This window comes from Entelurus aequoreus, linkage group LG12 (genome assembly GCF_033978785.1).
Source record: "Entelurus aequoreus isolate RoL-2023_Sb linkage group LG12, RoL_Eaeq_v1.1, whole genome shotgun sequence".
Taxonomy (NCBI): domain Eukaryota; kingdom Metazoa; phylum Chordata; class Actinopteri; order Syngnathiformes; family Syngnathidae; genus Entelurus; species Entelurus aequoreus.
The window spans coordinates 5,565,017-5,587,335 of record NC_084742.1 but is presented as its reverse complement, the minus strand read 5'-3'; the positions used below and the strand labels follow the sequence as shown (position 1 = coordinate 5,587,335).

Here is a 22,319-nt window from a genome sequence, read left to right as displayed (position 1 = left end):
ACAAATCTACGTTCAGTTACTGTTTAAAGATCGTACTGTTGCACTCTCATCCATTACAAAATTAACTTTAAATAGAAGATCTGTAAAGTTACTCGTGTTATTTTTATACCGACTTCAACAGCAAGTTATGTCATTCCACACTCGAGATCTGACAGCGTTCTGTTGTGTGTCTCACTTAAATCGTTCCCCCTGCAACGATTATAACGCTACTAGCCACTGCTTAATCTGAGAACACAACTCTAAATGTTCTAGCATCAACCACACATTTACTTCATCTTTAACGTTTCATCTTTGACGTAGGGATAATATTATAAAGACATGTTACAGTATTATAACGACATTTAACTTCAGAGGTCCCATGTTCGTGAACGTACCGTGTCTGAAAGGTGATTGGTGGAGAATGAGTAAGTGTTCTGGCTGGGAGGGACTGTCATGTGACTTCAAAGGAGTTCACCTCATTGGCTGCAGCTGGTGGGTAGCCATCTTCCTCAGGACAAATCATCTCCTGTGTGATTTTAGAAAACCATCATGTCAAGCAAAGTCAGATCGTGGCCAGACGCTTCGAAATATCCACTTCTAGACAACACTGCCAGCGCCTGAAGGCTTTGGGGAACGTTCTGGTGTTCTTAGATTTCAAATTGGTGGAGAAATGGCCGAGTTTGAGCGAGTTAGAAAGTTCGAATTTTTCATGTTTAGTGGTGACGAGAGAGAGATATTTAACTTTAGACTCAATTAGAGAGAATGGTGACTTGTGTGGCTTTTAGGGCCAGCAAAGGCGAAATGGGACGCACGTTTGCCATAAAAGTTACATTTTCTGAGAGAAGACAATACGTTTTACTGAAACACGTGACACACTGCAGTTGCCGGTTTAAACTTCTCATTGAAAGTGGAGTTAACGGCATTGAAAAATAATGCTGGAGTCCAGCAGAGGGCGATGTTGCACAAATTCACTCAACATTTTTTCAGCCGGAAGATGCACTGAAATGGGACACGAATAAATATATATTTAAATAAGTCATTAAATGTGTCAATACATAATTGGAATTAAATACATATTTGTTTTATTAAAGTTTTAATAATTTATTTAATGTGTCATTATTACTCGTTTTATTTGTATACCGACTTTAACAGCAAGTTATGTAATTCCACACTCGAGATCCGACAGCGTTGTTGTGTGTCTCACTTAAATAGTTCCCCCTGCAACGTGTTTACTTTAGGACGTTTTTATAACGCTACTGGCCACTGCTAAATCTGAGAACACAACTCTAAATGTTCTACCATCCACCACACATTTACTTCATCTTTAACGTTTCATCTTTGACGTAGGGATAATATTATAAAGACATGTATTATAACGACATTTAACTTCGGACTTCCCATGTTCGTGAACGTACCGTGTCTGAAAGGTGATTGGTGGAGAATGAGGAAGTGTTGTGGCTGGGAGGGACTGTCATGTGACTTCAAAGGAGTTCCCCTCATTGGCTGCAGCTGGTGGGTAGCCATCTTCCTCAGGACAAAGCATCTCCTGTGTGATTTTAGAAAAACATCATGTCAAGCAAAGTCAGATCGTGGCCAGACGCTTCGAAATATCCACTTCTAGACAACAACGTCAGCGCCTGAGGCTTTGGGGAACGTTCTGGTGTTCTTAGATTTCAAATTGGTGGAGAAATTGCCGAGTTTGAGCGAGTTAGAAAGTTCGTTTTTTCATGTTTAGTGGTGACGAGAGGGAGATATTTAACTTTAGACTCAATTAGAGAGAAGGGCGCACGTTTACCATAAAAGTTACATTTTCTGAGAGAGACAAATATATCTACGTTTTACTGAAACACATGACGCACCATTCACTGCAGTTGCCGGTTTAAACTTCTCATTTAAAGTGAAGTTATCGGCATTGAAAAAAAGACTATGCGGAAACATACTTACTTGGAAGCGTCAGACGAGGGAACAGCGTTCAACAGCATACATACTTTTAACAATCTCCCGACAAAGACCACAGCACACTGCAAAAAGTCAGTGTTCAAAAACAAGAAAAAAAAATACAAAAATGAGGGGTATTTTACTTGAACTAAGCAAAATTATCTGCCAATAGAACAAGAAAATTTGGCTTGTCAGGACTTTCCAAAACAAGTAAAATTAGCTAACCTCAATGAACCCAAAAACACTTTAAATAAGTATATTCTCACTAATAACAAGTGCACTTTTCTTTGTAGAAAAAAAAGAGACCTTTTTGTCCAATATGTTGAAAAATATTCTTAAATGAAGTAAATGCTAGTGCCATTATCTTGACATAATGATATGCGCATGATTTTTTTTTTTTCATGCTTGAAGTAAGAAATTATTACTTTAAAAAAGTAGTTTTATACTTGTGAGTGTTGATGACACAGCTTTGCAACAGTTGATATTCTAGTTTCAAGCATGTTTTACTCAATATAGGTCATCAAATCTCAGCAACAAGCTGTAATATCTTACTGAGATCATTTAGGACCAACACACTTAAAACAAGTAAAACACTCTAACATAAAATCTGCTTAGTGAGAAGAATTATCTTATCAGACAGAAAATAAGCAAATGTCACCCTTATTTTAGATATTTAATCTTACTTAGATATCGGTTTTTGCAGTGCACCGTAGACTTAAATAGCGACGACTAAACACAGGGAGACAAAATAAAGCTGCTGCAGGACACTCAAAAGGAAGTGGAACTACAAAAAAGGTGTGCAGGACAGGAACTCAACATTAAACATGGAAAAACACTAACAAACCAAAAATAAGGCAAGGCCTGGTGTACACTTTTCTTATTGCACTCAAAGAACAATTGACAATTTTACATATTACATGTAGTCTGCCACAATCTAGAATTAGGTTAGAATAGAATAGAAAGATGTATTGACATTGTATCGAATGCTTCATGATTTATGGTTGCCAATTTTGATCTGTGCTTTAAGACAAATGCAATAATAATGAGTAAATACTGAAAACAATGCTATGGCTGAAAGTACACAGATAAGACATGTGGCAGGTATATAAAACACACATTGATAAAGATAAAACACAAATGAAAAAGTGGGAATTTGTAACAGAATTCAGTCAATTCACTTAGAAGACGTTAGCTAAGGTGGGCTGTGCAAAACCCCGGAAATGATGTGACAAGCTGACCAATCACGGCTCTTTTTTTTGTCAAACTTTATTTCAACAAAATCTATGACACAAATAAAGTCAAACAATCAGAAAATGCAAGTAAACATGTTTTTCAAAATATGTACATGAACATATTTGTTCACTTTAATTTTCCAACAGTCTTTATAAATTGAAGCAAAATAATTACCAAAAAAATAGAACATACGAAAAAACATGAAACGTGCAAAGGATAAAAATTTAGGGGAAAAAAGAGAGTCATTACTTTGGTTTTTATTTTGTCTTTATGTCTTTTACAATTTGGGAAGATTTCACAACATTTTTGTCTTTGTCATCATTAGTGAACGCTGATGCTAAGATAAATTTTTTTTTATGTGCACGTGATCCGGTTTGATCAGTGTCAAAATAAAAGCACATGTTACAAAATAAACCCAGCATTATGCCTGCAGTTGGTCAAGCTGATGGTCTTGTAGTCCATTCCGGTCTTGTGCGGGTCTACAATCTTCGGCAGCTCTTTGGTCTTGCCCGTGGCGGACAACAAACGGAATTTATTGACAGAGATGTGACACAATGTGATATTGATCACAAGCAGCGGTGATTCAAAGAAAGAGGAAATCCTTGTCATGATGTCAAGGTGATGAAACGTGAGCCCCAAATGATTTCATAGCAACCAACTTATTTTTCTAATCAAGCCACCAACAGCCAAAGAAGAATCTATGGTATAACAAGAGAAGCAGTCGGATGAAGAAGAAAGCACATCTCCATCTCATCTCCAAGTGTGATGACGTGCCTCAGCCATGGAGACATCTCTCTGTGCACAAAGCATCCTGGAGGAAGAAGATGACTCAGCACATTCCCAACAAACACACATGAATCCAAGTTGAACATCTTCTTCACACAAAGTCCCAAGAACATTTAGAGATGCAAACAGTCCATGTGAGCTAACTCACCGCGTCCCACTCAGCCTTCAGCCGGCATGTTCTCGGGGAGCTCGGCCCCGCCGTGGCGAGCTGTGGGACAAACGCACCGTGAGCCGGTTACTCCCGCTAAGCAAACACCTCACACTGGTGGAGGAAGAACATCCAGAAGGTGCCTCATCACTCACATCAGATCTTTGAGGGGTGACTTAGAAACATCAAGAAGCAGAGTGCTGATCTTCTACTTCCTGACTAGGATACATTCTTGATGAGTCAGCAAACCTGAATGTGCACACTTGATGTCTCATTTGGTCGATCCTCATCATGAGGACTCATGTCAAAAGTCAGATATAAAGTGTGGCGTATTGATGGATGGAAACTCTGTCTTTTATTGTGAAAGTTGGGATTTTCAGGCTAAACTTGTCACAAACGTCTGCATCAGACCTTCATATGAGTGATGCTTCACCACGGCTTTGTTTCTTGCGGCTCAAAGAAAATATGTTTTACTTACGAGCTGGATCGTATTGGGCTGAAATGACAGAGAAACAAAAGGTGAAATGGACTTTTTCCTCACGCCACGCTGTGTTTCTATGTGAGAGTGGGTGCTCTGTCTCTGTGGATCTTTGAGGAGGAGGAGGAAGAAAAAGGAAAAAAAAGAATAAGAAAAAGGGGAAGAAGAAGAAAAAGAGAAAGGGTGAAAGAAGAAAAAGAAAGTGAAGAATGAAAAGAAAAAGAAGAAGAAAAAAAATAATGACAAGTAAAAGAAGGAAATCTGTGTTCCTCACCTTGTCTGTGTCGCCTGACGAGGAAGATGGCCGCCAGGAGGGCCGCCACAGCCACGACCGCCGCCGTGGCACCGATGGCGACGCTCCAGTGGTCTGTTGAGAGCAAAAAGCACAAGTGGAGTGACAAAGCATGAAGAGGAAACCTTCATGACTACTTTGCATGCAGACGTCAAGCGTTGTCATGGTGAAATGGATTAATAATGGCGACATGGATCAATAACGGCCACACGGATCAATAATGGCGACAGGTGGACTTGTGATAGGAAACATCTCCAACTAAATGTGTCTTTCTCACCTTCATGGCTTGCGTTGCTCAGGATGCTTCTTCTCTCCAGCTTGGTGACCAAGTCCTCCTTGACGCCAGACAGCTGGAACACACATTCGTACTTGCCCTCCACGTCGGCCGTCACCTCCACTTTCAGCCCCACCGACATCTGGAAGGTTCCGTCGTGGTTGGGGAGCAGCTCTCCGTGCTCCACGTCCTCGAACATCTGCTCGCCGTCTTTCCTCCAAAACAGGTCGGCTAGGTCGGGGTAGAAACCTGTCGCCATGCAGGTGACCGGAGAGGACGGCGTCTTCTGGAGGAGGAACACCTCTGGAAGCTCTGCACAGGAAGTGATGTCACGTGTGGACAGAAGACAACGTGGGGAGAAGGTGTGAACGGAGGTGAAGATGGAGAGAAGGTGTGAACGGAGGTGAAGATGGAAAGAAAAGGACAAAAAGAAGATACAATGGAGAGGTGTGAACAGAGGTAAAATGGAGAGAAGTTGTGAACGGAGGTGAAGATGGAGAGAAGTTGTGAACGGAAGTGAAAATGGAGAGAAGTTGGAAATGGAGGTAAAGATGGTGTGAACGGAGGTGAAGATGGATGGAAGGTGTGAACGGAGATGAAGATGGAGAGAAGGTGAGAATAAATGTAAATATGGAAAGAAAGAGAATGAAGTTAAAGATGGAGTGAATGTGAGCATGAAGATGGAGAGAGAAAAGAGAGAGAAGGTAAAAGTGGAGAGAAAAAAGAAAGAATGAAGGGGAAAAGAGAGAATGAAGGTAAAGATGGAGAGAAGGTGTGAGTGGAGGTAAAGATGGAAAAAAAGAAGAATGAAGGTAAAGATTGTGAGAATAAAAAGAATGAAAGAAAAGATCAGAGAAAAAAGTGAATGAAAGTAAAGATGGAAAGAAAGAAGAGAATAAATGTAAAGATTGAGAAAAAAAGAATGAAGGTAAAGATGGAGATAAAGAGAATGAAGGTAAAGATGGAGAGAAGGTGAGAATGAAAGTAAAGATGGGGAAAAGGTGAGAATAAAGGCAAAGATTAAGAGAATGAAGGTAAAGATGGAAAGAAAGAAGAGAATAAAGGTAAAGATTGAGAAAAAAAGAATGAAGGTAATGATGGAGAGAAAGAGAATGAAGGTAAAGATGGAGAAAAGTTGAGAATAAAGGTAACGATGGAAAGAAAGAAGAGAACAAAGGTAAAGATTAAGAGAATGAAGGTAAAGATGGAAAGAAAGAAGAGAATAAAGGTAAAGATTGAGAAAAAAAGAATGAAGGTAAAGATGGAGAGAAAGAGAATGAAGGTAAAGATGGAGGGAAGGTGAGAATAAAAGTAAAGATAGAGAAAAGGTGAGAATAAAGGTAAAGATGGAAAGAAAGAAGAGAATAAAGGTAAAGATGGAAAGAAAGAAGAGAATAAAGGTAAAGATTAAGAGAATGAAGGTAAAGATGGAAAGAAAGAAGAGAATAAAGGTAAAGATTAAGAGAATGAAGGTAAAAATGGAAAGAAAGAAGAAAATAAAGGTAAAGATTGAGAAAAAAAGAATGAAGGTAATGATAGAGAGAAAGAGAATGAAGGTAAAGATGGAGAAAAGGTGAGAATAAAGGTAAAGATGGAAAGAAAGAAGAGAATAAAGGTAAAGATTAAGAGAATGAAGGTAAAGATGGAAAGAAAGAAGAGAATAAAGGTAAAGATTGAGAAAAAATAATGAAGGCAAAGATGGAGAGAAAGAGAATGAAAGTAAAGATAGAGAAAAGGTGAGAATAAAGGTAAAGATGGAAAGAAAGAAGAGAATAAAGGTAAAGATTGAGAAAAAATAATGAAGGTAAAGATGGAGAGGTGAGAATGAAAGTAAATATGGAGAAAAATAGAAAATTAAGGTAAAGATGGAAAAAAGGTGAGAATAAAGGTAAAGATGGAAAGAAAGAAGAGAATAAAGGTAAAGATGGAGAGAAAGAAGAGAATGAAGGTAAAGATGGAGAGAAAGAAGAGAATGGAGAGAAAGTGACAAAGAAAAGTATAAAGAGACAGAGTGTAATGTCAGTAATGTTCCTATAGGAGGCGTGCTAACATGTTAAAAGGTGAAAGTACAAGGTGTGTTTTTACCTGTTCTCATTAGGACCTCCTTGCCATACTTCACATACTTCTTCAAGTAAGAAGGACAATCCTCAGTGTAGTAATACTTTAGGTAGTCTAGTCCAAGTATGTCCTGGTCCCACTTGAGTTTGGAGGGGAAAGCTTGTTGTTTTGCTGCAGTCCATGTCCATGTCTTCATGTCCAACGATATGAAATCTTCTCCATCATAACCTTGCTGACGCCAACCTTTAACTTCATCAGTCTCATCATTCCATTCACATCCATACATCAACTGGTAAGTGTGAACACCTGAGAGACACAAAGTGTTGTAAAGCAGAGTGAAACACACACAATGTGTTTTATGTAGAATATTATGGGATGGACAGAGACAAGTGTCAGTGCAGTAATGTGTGTTTTTACTACAGTATAAAAAGAGTACTTCAAATATATTTGAATAGTAGAAAGTTCAAGATAAACAAACCTCCAGTTTGGTTGAAACGCTTCTTAAGATTTTCAATGCTGACTTTGTCGACTTGCTCAGCAACAACAAAGATCTCTGTGCTTCTCTGCCAGTAGTTTGGATCCTCTTCTGTGATTTGGTTCATCCAGTCCTGTTTGGCTTCTGCTTTCCTGCTCTCGCTGTCATAGTGAACCACCTGGACTTCATCAACATAAGCAACCATCACAAACTCTGGGAAGTTTGGAACTTGAGAGGACGAAGTGTAGAAATACTTCAGCGTGTGAATCACTGAAAGAAGAGCAACTTTTTATTATTTTGTGTCATGTTCAACAATCTTGCAGTGTGAATATTTGATGTCATTCAGTCTTCAGTCGGGTCTTAAAGTGAACATCAAACACTGCCAGACATCACAGTCTACAGTCACATGGTGTCTATGAAAAATACAACACAATAATAATATTACTAACATTTATTTTAATAAGCCATCTGTTGACAGTTTGTACATTTTGAAAATAAACATTTTTTTTTTCTCCAATGGAGGAAGAATAATGTCAAGTACAAATGTGTAGACGCCCAAAGTTGTACACACCCTCAACACACAGACTAATAACTACTTTCATTTCTCAATAAATATTTTACATTTATGTCACAGGAGGTTAAATAAATTGTTTAACCTTTAATAACAAGCTTGTATTTTTCAAAATTATTTTTATATATTTAAACATTTGTTTAGGCATTTTGTTTGTCCTAATTAAAAGAAAAGACATCAATTATTTTCGCATCATTTGTATGAGCTTTTTTGGTGGGAAATGATATGTTTAATAAATCCCATTCAAAGTTTAAACAAATGATAAAACACAAAAATAATATTGATGTATTTCAGGAGAATTTCCTCAGTCACAGTTAAATTAAAGATGACAGGAAAGTGAGGGAATTTGTTCAAGTTGAACAACAATGAAGATGAAAACAATGACGTTTTTCTTGTTATCTCAAAGTAAAAAATGTTAGGATTAAAAATAAATGACAGGTTATATTTTGTAAATAAATATGTTTCAAACGAATCATGATAAGGTAATAATAAGCTTGAATGAGATAAGAACGAGTAGAATTAATAACTACAAACTCACAGAATAACTGAAGGCACAAAGAGGATTTATGAATAATGTTTATAAATTTATATAAAAAAAAGAAAGAAGGAGGACTTACCAGGCGCCCCGCTGTGCATTTGCACGACCAGGAGACAGAATAAAAACAAGTTCATGATGTCAGCACAAAATAAAAAGATGTTTTCCACTTTTAATCCCGCAGAGAAAGACAAACTGACTAACAACCAGGAAACACCAACAAGGAAGTGTCGAGGCTCTTTTAAGAATGCGCCACCTGAGCCAATGAGGAGTCAGCATTTTGTGACGTCATCTTTGATAGAGAGCGCCCCTTGTGGCCATGTCAGGTAAATGCTTCAGTAGCGTTTTCTGGGAAATCACGTGACCTGACAAGAACAACCGGCGCGTCAAGTTTGCAGCCAAATTTCCCTATCAGAGGTTTGTTTTCTTCTAATGTTCATCAACTTATTTATTGGATAGAAAGAAAAAGAAAGAAAGAGGAAGGAAGATGAAATTTAAATCGTATTATAGTCCTCTCAAGAAAGCATACAAATAATGATTGACAGGGCAGAAAGTGCGTGCCCACTTTTCTTCTTTTTATTTCACTTCTGAATTTGAACCTCCATTATGTCTTCCAAGCGTAAGGCGTCCCTGGTGGTGTAACGGGACACGCTTCTGCCTTGCATGGGTTCGATTCCCGGACAGTGTTGCATCGAGAAGGGCAACCGCTCTTATAACTAACTTGAAAGCATTCATGCGATTGATCAAAGTGCTGAAAGTGGGGAAAAGTGTGAGGCAGACGCTTTTGGTGGGCAAATCATCAAAGAAAAGGAAAGTGAAAGTAAAATTAGACACGGTGAAGCCAAACATTGACTGATGTTATCTTTATGCCACTGTCAAGTAAGGAAATGTTGGCAAAAAACACTTACAAGCTTATTTGACTTTGACCCAATTAATGTTTTGAAAATGTGGACTATTTAATATAATAATACATATATTTTATTAATACAATAATAAAGTAATACGTTTGTGGATGTGTAATATTGTTTGTCTGAATATACTGAATGTTTTCATCCTGGAATAGTTTTAATAAGTTGAGAAATGTGAGAGTAGTTGAGTGTGGAAAAAAATGATGCAGTATTAATAATAATAATAACAACAATGCTCTGCGGGTCGTCCGCAGATCTTGTCCCAAGTGGAGGAGTTCAAGTACCTCGGAGTCTTGTTCACGAGTGAGGGAAGAGTGCATCGTGAGATCGACAGGTGGATCGGTGCGGCGTCTTCAGTAATACGGACGCTGTATCGATCCGTTGTGGTGAAGAAGGAGCTGAGCCGGAAGGCAAAGCTCTCAATTTACCGGTCGATCTACGTTCCCATCCTCACCTATGGTCATGAGCTTTGGGTTATGACCGAAAGGACAAGATCACGGGTACAAGCGGCCGAAATGAGTTTCCTCCGCCGGGTAGCTCTGTCATCCGGGGGGAGCTCAAAGTAAAGACGCTGCTCCTCCACATCGAGAGGAGCCAGATGAGGTGGTTCGGGCATCTGGTCAGGATGCCACCCGAACGCCTCCCTAGGGAGGTGTTTCGGACAAGTTCGACCGGTAGGAGGCCACGGGGGAAGACCCAGGACAGGTTGGGAAGACTATCTCTCCCGGCTGGCCTGGGAACGCCTCGGGATCCCCCGGGAGGAGCTGGACGAAGTGGCTGGGGAGAGGGTAGTCTGGGCTTCCCTGCTTAGGCTGCTGCCCCCGCGACACGACCTCGGATAAGCGGAAGAAGATGGATGGATGGATGGATGGACAATGCTCTGCAGCATTCTCACAATAACAACATCCTTTGTTTTTTAATCCGTTATGAAATAAAAAATATGAAAATGGAGCTCATGTCGTCTCTGAACTGAAGTCAGCCAAGCAGCAGTAAAGATGAGATCAATAAGGTGAAAAGGTCAGAAGTAAGGTTTCTTCAGGTAAAACGTGGAGTCTCTACCGCCACCCGGTGGCCGAAAAGTATACCAGCCTGAGGACAGAAGAATGACAGTGTTGGAGAGGAATTAAATTGTTGGGGTAAATTTGGCGATTAAAAGTTCAAAGCGCATCGGATTCCGTGTGACTGTCTGGACGCTACAATTTGTTTGATGTTCAAAATCCCGATGTTCGTCACGGCACCTTATGCGTGTGGCGAGTGTTATGTGGAAACAGTTTTGTTTGGTCGGTGGGTCGAAATTCACGATGGCCTGTGACTGTCACTACACGATCGGTCCACAAACGCGCAAAGACCACGTCACTTCCGTCAAATGGTTTTACGGCAGTTACGATCGTGCCCGCCATCCCAGTTACCATGGTTTTCTCTTTTGTAATCTTTATTTGAATAACAATATCTTATAAAAAAAGATTACATACAAAACAAAACAAAAGTTACTTAGGAATACAGTATTTATTTTGTAAACTGTGCGTCATTTGTGATTAAGGGCTATGTCAGGTTCAAACACTGATGACTTCTATTAAACAGACAAGAAGCAAGGAATTAAACAGAGACAGAATTGAATTTAGCTCATTGAGGAGAAACGTCTGGGCTGTACTCTTTGTACAGTCTTCCACCACGCTCTGACGAAAGATTGCACGCCTCCTCTTTTATTTGGACTTTCCCTGATTACATGGCAACAGCTGTTTCTAAGGGGAGAGGGGGGTCGTAAACAGCCGTTGCCCTCGGTCACAAAACAGTTCAAAGAAAAGATGCCTGGAGCTTGCGTCAGGTCCTGCTTCCTCTCCGCTTTGTAGATCTCGGGTCAAGACAAAATCTTCCTGTGGATTACAATAGAAGAAAGAAACCAACACCTTCATGTCGCTTCTCATCGTACACAGTGGAGTTTTACAAGCCTTCTGCTTGGTAGGATCAAAGACAGCTTTTGTCCTCTCGCCGGGAACTCATGGCAACACAAAGTTTTGTGATAACTTAGATACAATTATTCTGACAGGCTATATAAATAAACTTTGATTGATTTATTTATTGCAACGACAGAAAAGTAAAAGTGATGGAAAATGTGGCGATAAAACTCCCTAAATTTGTTAAATCTACCCCTTGTTCATGTTTATATTTTTGTTCCTTTATACTCCCAGGGAAGATATTATTTTTATACAAAACATTGACAAAACATAAATGTCACAAAACATGATGTATAGCAGCCCGCGACCCCAAAAAGGGAAAAACGGTAGAAAATGGATGGATGGATGGATGATGTAGCAGAAGCTCCGTCGTAAAATATTGCAAGTCTCGGAAGTGACCTGCTCTTCGCGCATGCGTGGACAGTGGTATTCCTTTAGTATACACTTACATACATTTTGGTCGCACAATGACTTCCACTGAAACGCATATTTTCAACACACTGAAAACCTGACATAATGCTTTCCCCAAAAATACTGAATGGATCCAAGCATCTCCCTTTGAAATAGAAGGAGAAAAATAGATGTGGGTGTAATTACTTGCGAAATCTCTGGTTAATGCGAGGGACATGCAGTGTGGTTGTTCATTCAAATGTAAACATTGACTAACAAACGACTTAAATGCAATAAACATTGTTATAAATTCCCTTTGTCAATGATGAAAATAGAAGATAAAGATCCCTATTTAATATGTTAATTGTTGAATATAATTTATTACATTATTGTTGACGTAAACAAGTTAATAATTGAGTCATGCACATTTAAGTTGTTTAAGTCAGCCCAGAGCCTGGGGGTCTTCAAAACCCTTCTTAAGACCTAACTCTTCTTGCTGGCCTTTGACCTGAGCTGAGTCCGCCCACTGGGCCACTATTTCTAGTCCCCCCCACCCCCGACCCCCTTCGCTTTAGTTTTTTTTCAATTTGTCGCACTTTTATTATTATTATTTTTATTTTGCCATTTTTACTTTTTATTCGACCCCTTTTGCCGTATTGCTTTTGCACTATCTTGTTTGGCTCATTTATTGTTTATGTTCCTTGTTTGTTTTTTCTTTTTGTGTTTTTTTGCTCTACGCTTTTTAACCTGTACAGCACTTTGGTTCAATTTAAAAGTTGTTGTAAACGTGCTCTATAAATAAAGTTGACTTGACTTGACTTAAGTTGAGTCTGTTTGAGTCAGGCAGTTTACCGGGCAGCCAATAGACCTGCATTTAAAATAAACTGCCTTTTTATGACAGCATGTCAAAAATAAATCTACAACTGGATACAATCTACGCCCAAATAACTGATTATTTGCCTCCTATTATTAGACTACATCCCAAAAGTGGCAGATTTGATGACAATCCACACCACAGGATGTCGTTGTGGCTTGTACAGCCCTTTGAGACACTTGTGATTTAGGGCTATATAAATAAACATTGATTGATTGATTGATTTATTTATTTATGTTTAATTGTTTGTTTAATAACATGGTAAAACACTTATTTAACTACTTTATTAATTCCCAAATGGAAAATTGTGTGGTTAATCCAATTTGCTGCAAAATAGAAACAGAAGGAAATAAATGTCATTAATAAATAAAAGTAATAAAAAGACACAAGAGTACGAAATGTTGTTTCCTGATGAAAAAAACAGTTCATAAAGTAATAAAAGAAAGGTATACTAGTACAAATGGCTTCCTTCCAAATTAATGACAGCGTAATGTAATAAACTTAAATAAGTACCAAGTACAGTCTGAGTGGACCCTCCAATTACACATCTAATTGGTTCTTGAAATGGGTTCGCAATTGGAGAAAATTGTTTTTTGGAACACCCATAATAAATGTTGGAATTGTGGATAATGTGTTCCATCTTCGACAAACGTCCCTATTTTAGTAAAAGGATGTAATCTGTGTACACTTTAAACACAATCAAAAATAAATAAGTAAGCACAAAATATAGTAACAAAGTTTACAAAAAATTTAAAAAAAAAAATCTACGTTCAGTTACTGTTCAAAGATCGTACTGTTGCACGCTCATCCGTTACAAAAATTAACTTTAAATATAAGATCTGTAAAGGTACTCGTGTTATTTTTATACCGACTTCAACAGCAAGTTATGTCATTCCACACTCGAGATCTGACAGCGTTCTGTTGTGTGTCTCACTTAAATCATTCCCCCTGCAACGATTATAACGCTACTAGCCACTGCTTAATCTGAGAACACAACTCTAAATGTTCTAGCATCAACCACACATTTATTTAATCTTTAACGTTTCATCTTTGACGTAGGGATAATATTATAAAGACATGTTACAGTATTATAACGACATTTAACTTCAGAGGTCCCATGTTCGTGAACGTACCGTGTCTGAAAGGTGATTGGTGGAGAATGAGGAAGTGTTGTGGCTGGGAGCATAGATATGTCTATGGCTGGGCTGGGAGGGACTGTCATGTGACTTCAAAGGAGTTCCCCTCATTGGCTGCAGCTGGTGGGTAGCCATCTTCCTCAGGACGAAGCATCTCCTGTGTGATTTTAGAAAACCATCATGTCAAGCAAAGTCAGATCGTGGCCAGACGCTTCGAAATATCCACTTCTAGAAAACAACGTCAGCGCCTGAAGGCTTTGGGGAACGTTCTGGTGTTCTTAGATTTCAAATTGGTGGAGAAATGACCGAGTTTGAGCGAGTTACAAAGTTCGAATTTTTCATGTTTAGTGGTGACGAGAGGGAGATATTTAACTTTTGTCTCAATTAGAGAGAAGGGCGCACGTTTGCCATAAAAGTTACATTTTCTGAGAGAGCCAAATATATCTACGTTTTACTGAAACACATGACGCACCATTCACTGCAGTTGCCGGTTTAAACTTCTCATTTAAAGTGAAGTTATCGGCATTGAAAAAAAGACTATGCGGAAACATACTTACTTGGAAACGTCAGACGAGGGAACAGCGTTCAACAGCATACATACTTTTAACAATCTCCCGACAAAGACCACAGCACACTGCAAAAAGTCAGTGTTCAAAAACAAGAAAAAAAAATATACAAAAATGAGGGGTATTTTACTTGAACTAAGCAAAATTATCTGCCAATAGAACAAGAAAATGTGGCTTGTCAGGACTTTCCAAAACAAGTAAAATTAGCTAACCTCAATGAACCCAAAAAACCCTTAAAATAAGTATATTCTCACTAATAACAAGTGCACTTTTCTTGATAGAAAAAGAGACCTTTTTGTCCAATATGTTGAAAAATATTCTTAAATGAAGTAAATGCTAGTGCCATTATCTTGATATAATGATATGCGCATGATTTTTTTTTTTCATGCTTGAAGTAAGAAATTATTACTTTAAAAAAGTAGTTTTATACTTGTGAGTGTTGATGACACAGCTTTGCAACAGTTGATATTCTAGTTTCAAGCATGTTTTACTCAATATAGGTCATCAAATCTCAGCAACAAGCTGTAATATCTTACTGAGATCATTTAGGACCAACACACTTAAAACAAGTAAAACACTCTAACATAAAATCTGCTTAGTGAGAAGAATTATCTTATCAGACAGAAAATAAGCAAATGTCACCCTTATTTGAGATATTTAATCTTACTTAGATATCGGTTTTTGCAGTGCACCGTAGACTTAAATAGCGACGACTAAACACAGGGAGACAAAATAAAGCTGCTGCAGGACACTCAAAAGGAAGTGGAACTACAAAAAAGGTGTGCAGGACAGGAACTCAACATTAAACATGGAAAAACACTAACAAACCAAAAATAAGGCAAGGCCTGGTGTACACTTTTCTTATTGCACTCAAAGAACAATTGACAATTTTACATATTACATGTAGTCTGCCACAATCTAGAATTAGGTTACAATAGAATAGAAAGATGTATTGACATTGTATCGAATGCTTCATGATTTATGGTTGCCAATTTTGATCTGTGCTTTAAGACAAATGCAATAATAATGAGTAAATACTGAAAACAATGCTATGGCTGAAAGTACACAGATAAGACATGTGGCAGGTATATAAAACACACATTGATAAAGATAAAACACAAATGAAAAAGTGGGAATTTGTAACAGAATTCAGTCAATTCACTTAGAAGACGTTAGCTAAGGTGGGCTGTGCAAAACCCCGGAAATGATGTGACAAGCTGACCAATCACGGCTCTTTTTTTTGTCAAACTTTATTTCAACAAAAACTATGACACAAATAAAGTCAAACAATCAGAAAATGCAAGTAAACATGTTTTTCAAAATATGTACATGAACATATTTGTTCACTTTAATTTTCCAACAGTCTTTATAAATTGAAGCAAAATAATTACCAAAAAAATAGAACATACGAAAAAACATGAAACGTGCAAAGGATAAAAATTTAGGGGAAAAAAGAGAGTCATTACTTTGGTTTTTATTTTGTCTTTATGTCTTTTACAATTTGGGAAGATTTCACAACCTTTTTGTCTTTGTCATCATTAGTGAACGCTGATGCTAAGATAATTTTTTTTTTATGTGCACGTGATCCGGTTTGATCAGTGTCAAAATAAAAGCACATGTTACAAAATAAACCCAGCATTATGCCTGCAGTTGGTCAAACTGATGGTCTTGTAGTCCATTCCGGTCTTGTGCGGGTCTACAATCTTCGGTAGCTCTTTGGTCTTGCCCGTGGCGGACAACAAACGGAATTTATTGACAGAGATGTGACACAATGTGATATTGATCACAAGCAGCGGTGATTCAAAGAAAGAGGAAATCCTTGTCATGATGTCAAGGTGATGAAACGTGAGCCCCGAATGATTTCATAGCAACCAACTTATTTTTCTAATCAAGCCACCAACAGCCAAAGAAGAATCTATGGTATAACAAGAGAAGCAGTCGGATGAAGAAGAAAGCACATCTCCATCTCATCTCCAAGTGTGATGACGTGCCTCAGCCATGGAGACATCTCTCTGTGCACAAAGCATCCTGGAGGAAGAAGATGACTCAGCACATTCCCAACAAACACACATGAATCCAAGTTGAACATCTTCTTCACACAAAGTCCCAAGAACATTGGGAGGTGCAAACAGTCCATGTGAGCTAACTCACCGCGTCCCACTCAGCCTTCAGCCGGCATGTTCTCGGGGAGCTCGGCCCCGCCGTGGCGAGCTGTGGGACAAACGCACCGTGAGCCGGTTACTCCCGCTAAGCAAACACCTCACACTGGTGGAGGAAGAACATCCAGAAGGTGCCTCATCACTCACATCAGATCTTTGACGGGTGACTTAGAAACATCAAGAAGCGGAGTGCTGATCTTCTACTTCCTGACTAAGATACATTCTTGATGAGTCAGCAAACCTGAATGTGCACACTTGATGTCTCATTTGGTCGATCCTCATCATGAGGACTCATGTCAAAAGTCAGATATAAAGTGTGGCGTATTGATGGATGGAAACCCTGTCTTTTATTGTGAAAGTTGGGATTTTCAGGCTAAACTTGTCACAAACGTCTGCATCAGACCTTCATATGAGTGATGCTTCACCACGGCTTTGTTTCTTGCGGCTCAAAGAAAATATGTTTTACTTACGAGCTGGATCGTATTGGGCTGAAATGACAGAGAAACAAAAGGTGAAATGGACTTTTTCCTCACGCCACGCTGTGTTTCTATGTGAGAGTGGGTGCTCTGTCTCTGTGGATCTTTGAGGAGGAGGAGGAGGAAAAAGGGGGAAAAAATAAGAAAAAGGGGAAGAAGAAGAAAAAGAGAAAGGGCGAAAGAAGAAAAAGAAAGTGAAGAATGAAAAGAATAAGAAAGTGAAGAATGAAAAGAAAAAGAAGAAAAGAAGAAGAAAAACAACAATGACAAGTAAAAGAAGGAAATCTGTGTTCCTCACCTTGTCTGTGTCGCCTGACGAGGAAGATGGCCGCCAGGAGGGCCGCCACAGCCACGACCGCCGCCGTGGCACCGATGGCGACGCTCCAGTGGTCTGTTGAGAGCAAAAAGCACAAGTGGAGTGACAAAGCATGAAAAGGAAACCTTCATGACTACTTTGCATGCAGACGTTAAGCGTTGTCATGGTGACACGGATCAATAACGGCGACACGGATCAATAATGGCGACAGGTGGACTTGTGATAGGAAACATCTCCAACTAAATGTGTCTTTCTCACCTTCATGGCTTGCGTTGCTCAGGATGCTTCTTCTCTCCAGCTTGGTGACCAAGTCCTCCTCGACGCCAGACAGCTGGAACACACATTCGTACTTGCCCTCCAAGTCGGCCGTCACCTCCACTTTCAGCCCCACCGACATCTGGAAGGTTCCGTCGTGGTTGGGGAGCAGCTCTCCGTGCTCCACGTCCTCGAACATCTGCTCGCCGTCTTTCCTCCAAAACAGGTCGGCTAGGTCGGGGTAGAAACCTGTCGCCATGCAGGTGACCGGAGAGGACGGCGTCTTCTGGAGGAGGAACACCTCTGGAAGCTCTGCACAGGAAGTGATGTCACGTGTGGACAGAAGGTGAGAACGGAGGTGAAGATGGAGAGAAGGTGTGAACGGAGGTGAAGATGGAAAGAAGGTGTGAACGGAGGTAAAGACGGAAAGAAATGGACAAAAAGAAGATACAATGGAGAGGTGTGAACAGAGGTGAAATGGAGAGAAGTTGTGAACGGAAGTGAAAATGGAGAGAAGTTGTAAACGGAGGTAAAGATGGTGTGAACGGAGGTGAAGATGGATGGAAGGTGTGAACGGAGATGAAGATGGAGAGAAGGTAAGCATAAAGGTAAATATGGAAAAAAAGAGAATGAAGTTAAAGATGGAGAGAAAAAAGAGAATGAAGGTAAAGGTGGAGAGAAAAAAGAAAGAATGAAGGGGAAAAGAGAGAATGAAGGTAAAGATGGAGAGAAGGTGTGAGCGGAGGTAAAGATGGAAAGAAAAGGACAAAAAGAAGGTAAAGATGGAGAGAAGTTGTGAACGGAGGTGACGATGGATGGAAGATGTGAACGGAGGTTAAGATGGAGAGGTGAGAATAAAAGTTAAAATGGAGAGAAATAAGAAAATAAAGGTAAATATGGAAAGAAAGAGAATGAAGGTAAAGATGGAGAGAATGTGAGCATAAAGATGGAGAAAGAAAAGAGAATGAATGTAAAGGTGGAGAGAAAAAAGAAAGAATGAAGGGGAAAAGAGAGAATGAAGGTAAAGATGGAGAGAAGGTGAGAATGAAAGTAGAGATGGGGAAAAGGTGAGAATAAAGGTAAAGATGGAAAGAAAGAAGAGAATAAAGGTAAAGATTAAGAGAATGAAGGTAAAGATGGAAAGAAAGAAGAGAATAAAGGTAAAGATTGAGAAAAAAAGAATGAAGGTAATGATGGAGAGAAAGGTGAGAATAAAGGTAACGATGGAAAGAAAGAAGAGAATAAAGGTAAAGATTAAGGGAATGAAGGTAAAGATGGAAAGAAAGAAGAGAATAAAGGTAAAGATTGAGAAAAAAAGAATGAAGGTAAAGATGGAGAGAAAGAGAATGAAGGTAAAGATGGAGGGAAGGTGAGAATAAAAGTAAAGATAGAGAAAAGGTGAGAATAAAGGTAAAGATGGAAAGAAAGAAGAGAATAAAGGTAAAGATGGAAAGAAAGAAGAGAATAAAGGCAAAGATTAAGAGAATGAAGGTAAAGATGGAAAGAAATAAGAGAATAAAGGTAAACATTAAGAGAATGAAAGTAAAGATGGAAAGAAAGAAGAAAATAAAGGTAAAGATTGAGAAAAAAAGAATGAAGGTAATGATAGAGAGAGAGAGAATGAAGGTAAAGATGGAGAAAAGGTGAGAATAAAGGTAAAGATGGAAAGAAAGAAGAGAATAAAGGTAAAGATGGAAAGAAAGAAGAGAATAAAGGTAAAGATTAAGAGAATGAAGGTAAAGATGGAAAGAAAGAAGAGAATAAAGGTAAAGATTGAGAAAAAAAGAATGAAGGTAAAGATGGAGAGAAAGAGAATGAAAGTAAAGATAGAGAAAAGGTGAGAATAAAGGTAAAGATGGAAAGAAAGAAGAGAATAAAGGTAAAGATTGAGAAAAAAAGAATGAAGGTAAAGATGGAGAGAAGGTGAGAATGAAAGTAAATATGGAGAAAAATAGAGAATGAAGGTAAAGATGGAAAAAAGGTGAGAATAAAGGTAAAGATGGAAAGAAAGAAGAGAATAAAGGTAAATATTAAGACAATTAAGGTAAAGATGGAAAGAAAGAAGAGAATATAGGTAAAGATGGAGAGAAAGAAGAGAATAAAGGTAAAGATGGAGAGAAAGAAGAGAATGAAGGTAAAGATTGAGAAAAAAAGAATGAAGGTAAAGATGGAGAGAAGGTGAGAATGAAAGTAAATATGGAGAAAAATAGAGAATGAAGGTAAAGATGGAAAAAATGTGAGAATAAAGGTAAAGATGGAAAGAAAGAAGAGAATAAAGGTAAATATTAAGAGAATTAAGGTAAAGATGAAAAGAAAGAAGAGAATAAAGGTAAAGATGGAGAGAAAAAAGAGAATAAAGGTAAAGATGGAGAGAAAGAAGAGAATGAAGGTAAAGATAGAGAGAAAGAAGAGAATGGAGAGAAAGTGAGAAAGAAAAGTATAAAGAGACAGAGTGTAATGTCAGTAATGTTCCTATAGGGGGCGTGCTAACATGTTAAAAGGTGAAAGTACAAGGTGTGTTTTTACCTGTTCTCATTAGGACCTCCTTGCCATTGTTCACATGCTTCTTCAAGTAAGAAGGACATTCCTCAGTGTAGTAATACTTTAGGTAGTCTAGTCTAAGTATGTCCTGGTCCCACTTGAGTTTGGTGGGGAAAGCTTGTTGTTTTGCTGCAGTCCATGTCCATGTCTTCATGTCCAACGATATGAAATCTTCTCCATCATAACCTTCCTGATTCCAACCTTTAACTTCATCAGTCTCATCATTCCATTCACATCCATACATCCACTGGTAAGTGTGAACACCTGAGAGACACAAAGTGTTGTAAAGCAGAGTGAAACACACACAATGTGTTTTATGTAGAATATTATGGGATGGACAGAGACAAGTGTCAGTGCAGTAATGTGTGTTTTTACTACAGTATAAAAAGAGTACTTCAAATATATTTGAATAGTAGAAAGTTCAAGATAAACAAACCTCCAGTTTGGTTGAAACGCTTCTTAAGAATTTCAATGTTGACTTTGTCGACTTGCTCAGCAACAACAAAGATCTCTGTGCTTCTCTGCCAGTAGTTTGGATCCTCTTCTGTGATTTGGTTCATCCAGTCCTGTTTGGCTTCTGCTTTCCTGCTCTCGCTGTCATAGTGAACCACCTGGACTTCATCAACATAACCAACCATCACAAACTCTGGGAAGTTTGGAACTTGAGAGGACGAAGTGTAGAAATACTTCAGCGTGTGAATCACTGAAAGAAGAGCAACTTTTTATTATTTTGTGTCATGTTCAACAATCTTGCAGTGTGAATATTTGATGTCATTCAGTCTTCAGTCGGGTCTTAAAGTGAACATCAAACACTGCCAGACATCACAGTCTACAGTCACATGGTGTCTATGAAAAATACAACACAATAATAATATTACTAACATTTATTTTAATAAGCCATCTGTTGACAGTTTGTACATTTTGAAAATAAACATATTTTTTTTCTCCAATGGAGGATGAATAATGTCAAGTACGAATGTGTAGACGCCCAAAGTTGTACACACCCTCAACACACAGACTAATAACTACTTTCATTTCTCAATAAATATTTTACATTTATGTCACAGGAGGTTAAATAAATTGTTTAACCTTTAATAACAAGTTTGTATTTTTCAAAATTATTTGTGTATATCTAAACATTTGTTTAGGCATTTTGTTTGTCCTAATTAAAAGAAAAGACATCAATTATTTTCGCATCATTTGTATGAGCTTTTTTGGTGGGAAATGATATGTTCAATAAATCCCATTCAAAGTTTAAACAAATGATAAAACACAAAAATAATATTGATGTATTTCAGGAGAATTTCCTCAGTCACAGTTCAATTAAAGATGACAGGAAAGTGAGTGAATTTGTTCAAGTTGAACAACAATGAAGATGAAAACAATGACGTTTTCTTGTTATCTCAAAGTAAAAAATGTTAGGATTAAAAATAAATGACAGGTTATATTTTGTAAATAAATATGTTTCAAACGAATCATGATAAGGTAATAATAAGCTTGATTAAGATAAGAACGAGTAGAATTAATAAGTAGAAACTCACAGAATAAGTGGAGGCACAAAGAGGATTTATGAATAATGTTTATAAATGTATTTAAAAATTAAAAAAAGGAGGACTTACCAGGCGCCCCGCTGTGCATTTGCACGACCAAAAGACAGAATAAAAACAAGTTCATGATGTCAGCACAAAATAAAAAGATGTTTTCCACTTTTAATCCCGCAGAGAAAGACAAACTGACTAACAACCAGGAAACACCAACAAGGAAGTGTCGAGGCTCTTTTAAGAATGCGCCACCTGAGCCAATGAGGAGTCAGCATTTTGTGACGTCATCGTTGATAGAGAGCGCTCCTTGTGGCCATGTCAGGTAAATGCTTCAGTAGCATTTTCTGGGAAATCACGTGACCTGACAAGAACAACCGGCGCGTCAAGTTTGCAGCCAAATTTCCCTATCAGAGGTTTGTTTTCTTCTAATGTTCA

At 38.3% G+C, this 22,319-nt stretch overlaps 2 protein-coding genes across 2 annotated transcripts; both read right to left on the bottom strand.

Moving 5' to 3' along the window:
* Positions 1 to 1,450: 1,450 nt before the first annotated feature.
* LOC133662568 (major histocompatibility complex class I-related gene protein-like) lies at positions 1,451 to 8,904 on the bottom strand. Its single transcript, XM_062066682.1, has 7 exons — positions 8,850 to 8,904; positions 7,665 to 7,931; positions 7,214 to 7,492; positions 5,132 to 5,440; positions 4,777 to 4,823; positions 4,085 to 4,144; positions 1,451 to 1,525 (listed from the first exon to the last, which is right to left on the bottom strand). The coding sequence occupies exons 1-7, from the start codon at positions 8,902 to 8,904 to the stop codon at positions 1,451 to 1,453; spliced, it is 1,092 nt and encodes a 363-aa protein (XP_061922666.1).
* A 5,208-nt stretch (positions 8,905 to 14,112) lies between these two features.
* On the bottom strand, positions 14,113 to 22,017 carry LOC133662567 (class I histocompatibility antigen, F10 alpha chain-like). Its single transcript, XM_062066681.1, has 8 exons — positions 21,963 to 22,017; positions 20,780 to 21,046; positions 20,329 to 20,607; positions 17,806 to 18,114; positions 17,530 to 17,622; positions 17,226 to 17,335; positions 16,748 to 16,807; positions 14,113 to 14,187 (listed from the first exon to the last, which is right to left on the bottom strand). The coding sequence occupies exons 1-8, from the start codon at positions 22,015 to 22,017 to the stop codon at positions 14,113 to 14,115; spliced, it is 1,248 nt and encodes a 415-aa protein (XP_061922665.1).
* Between the last annotated feature and the right edge of the window lie 302 nt (positions 22,018 to 22,319).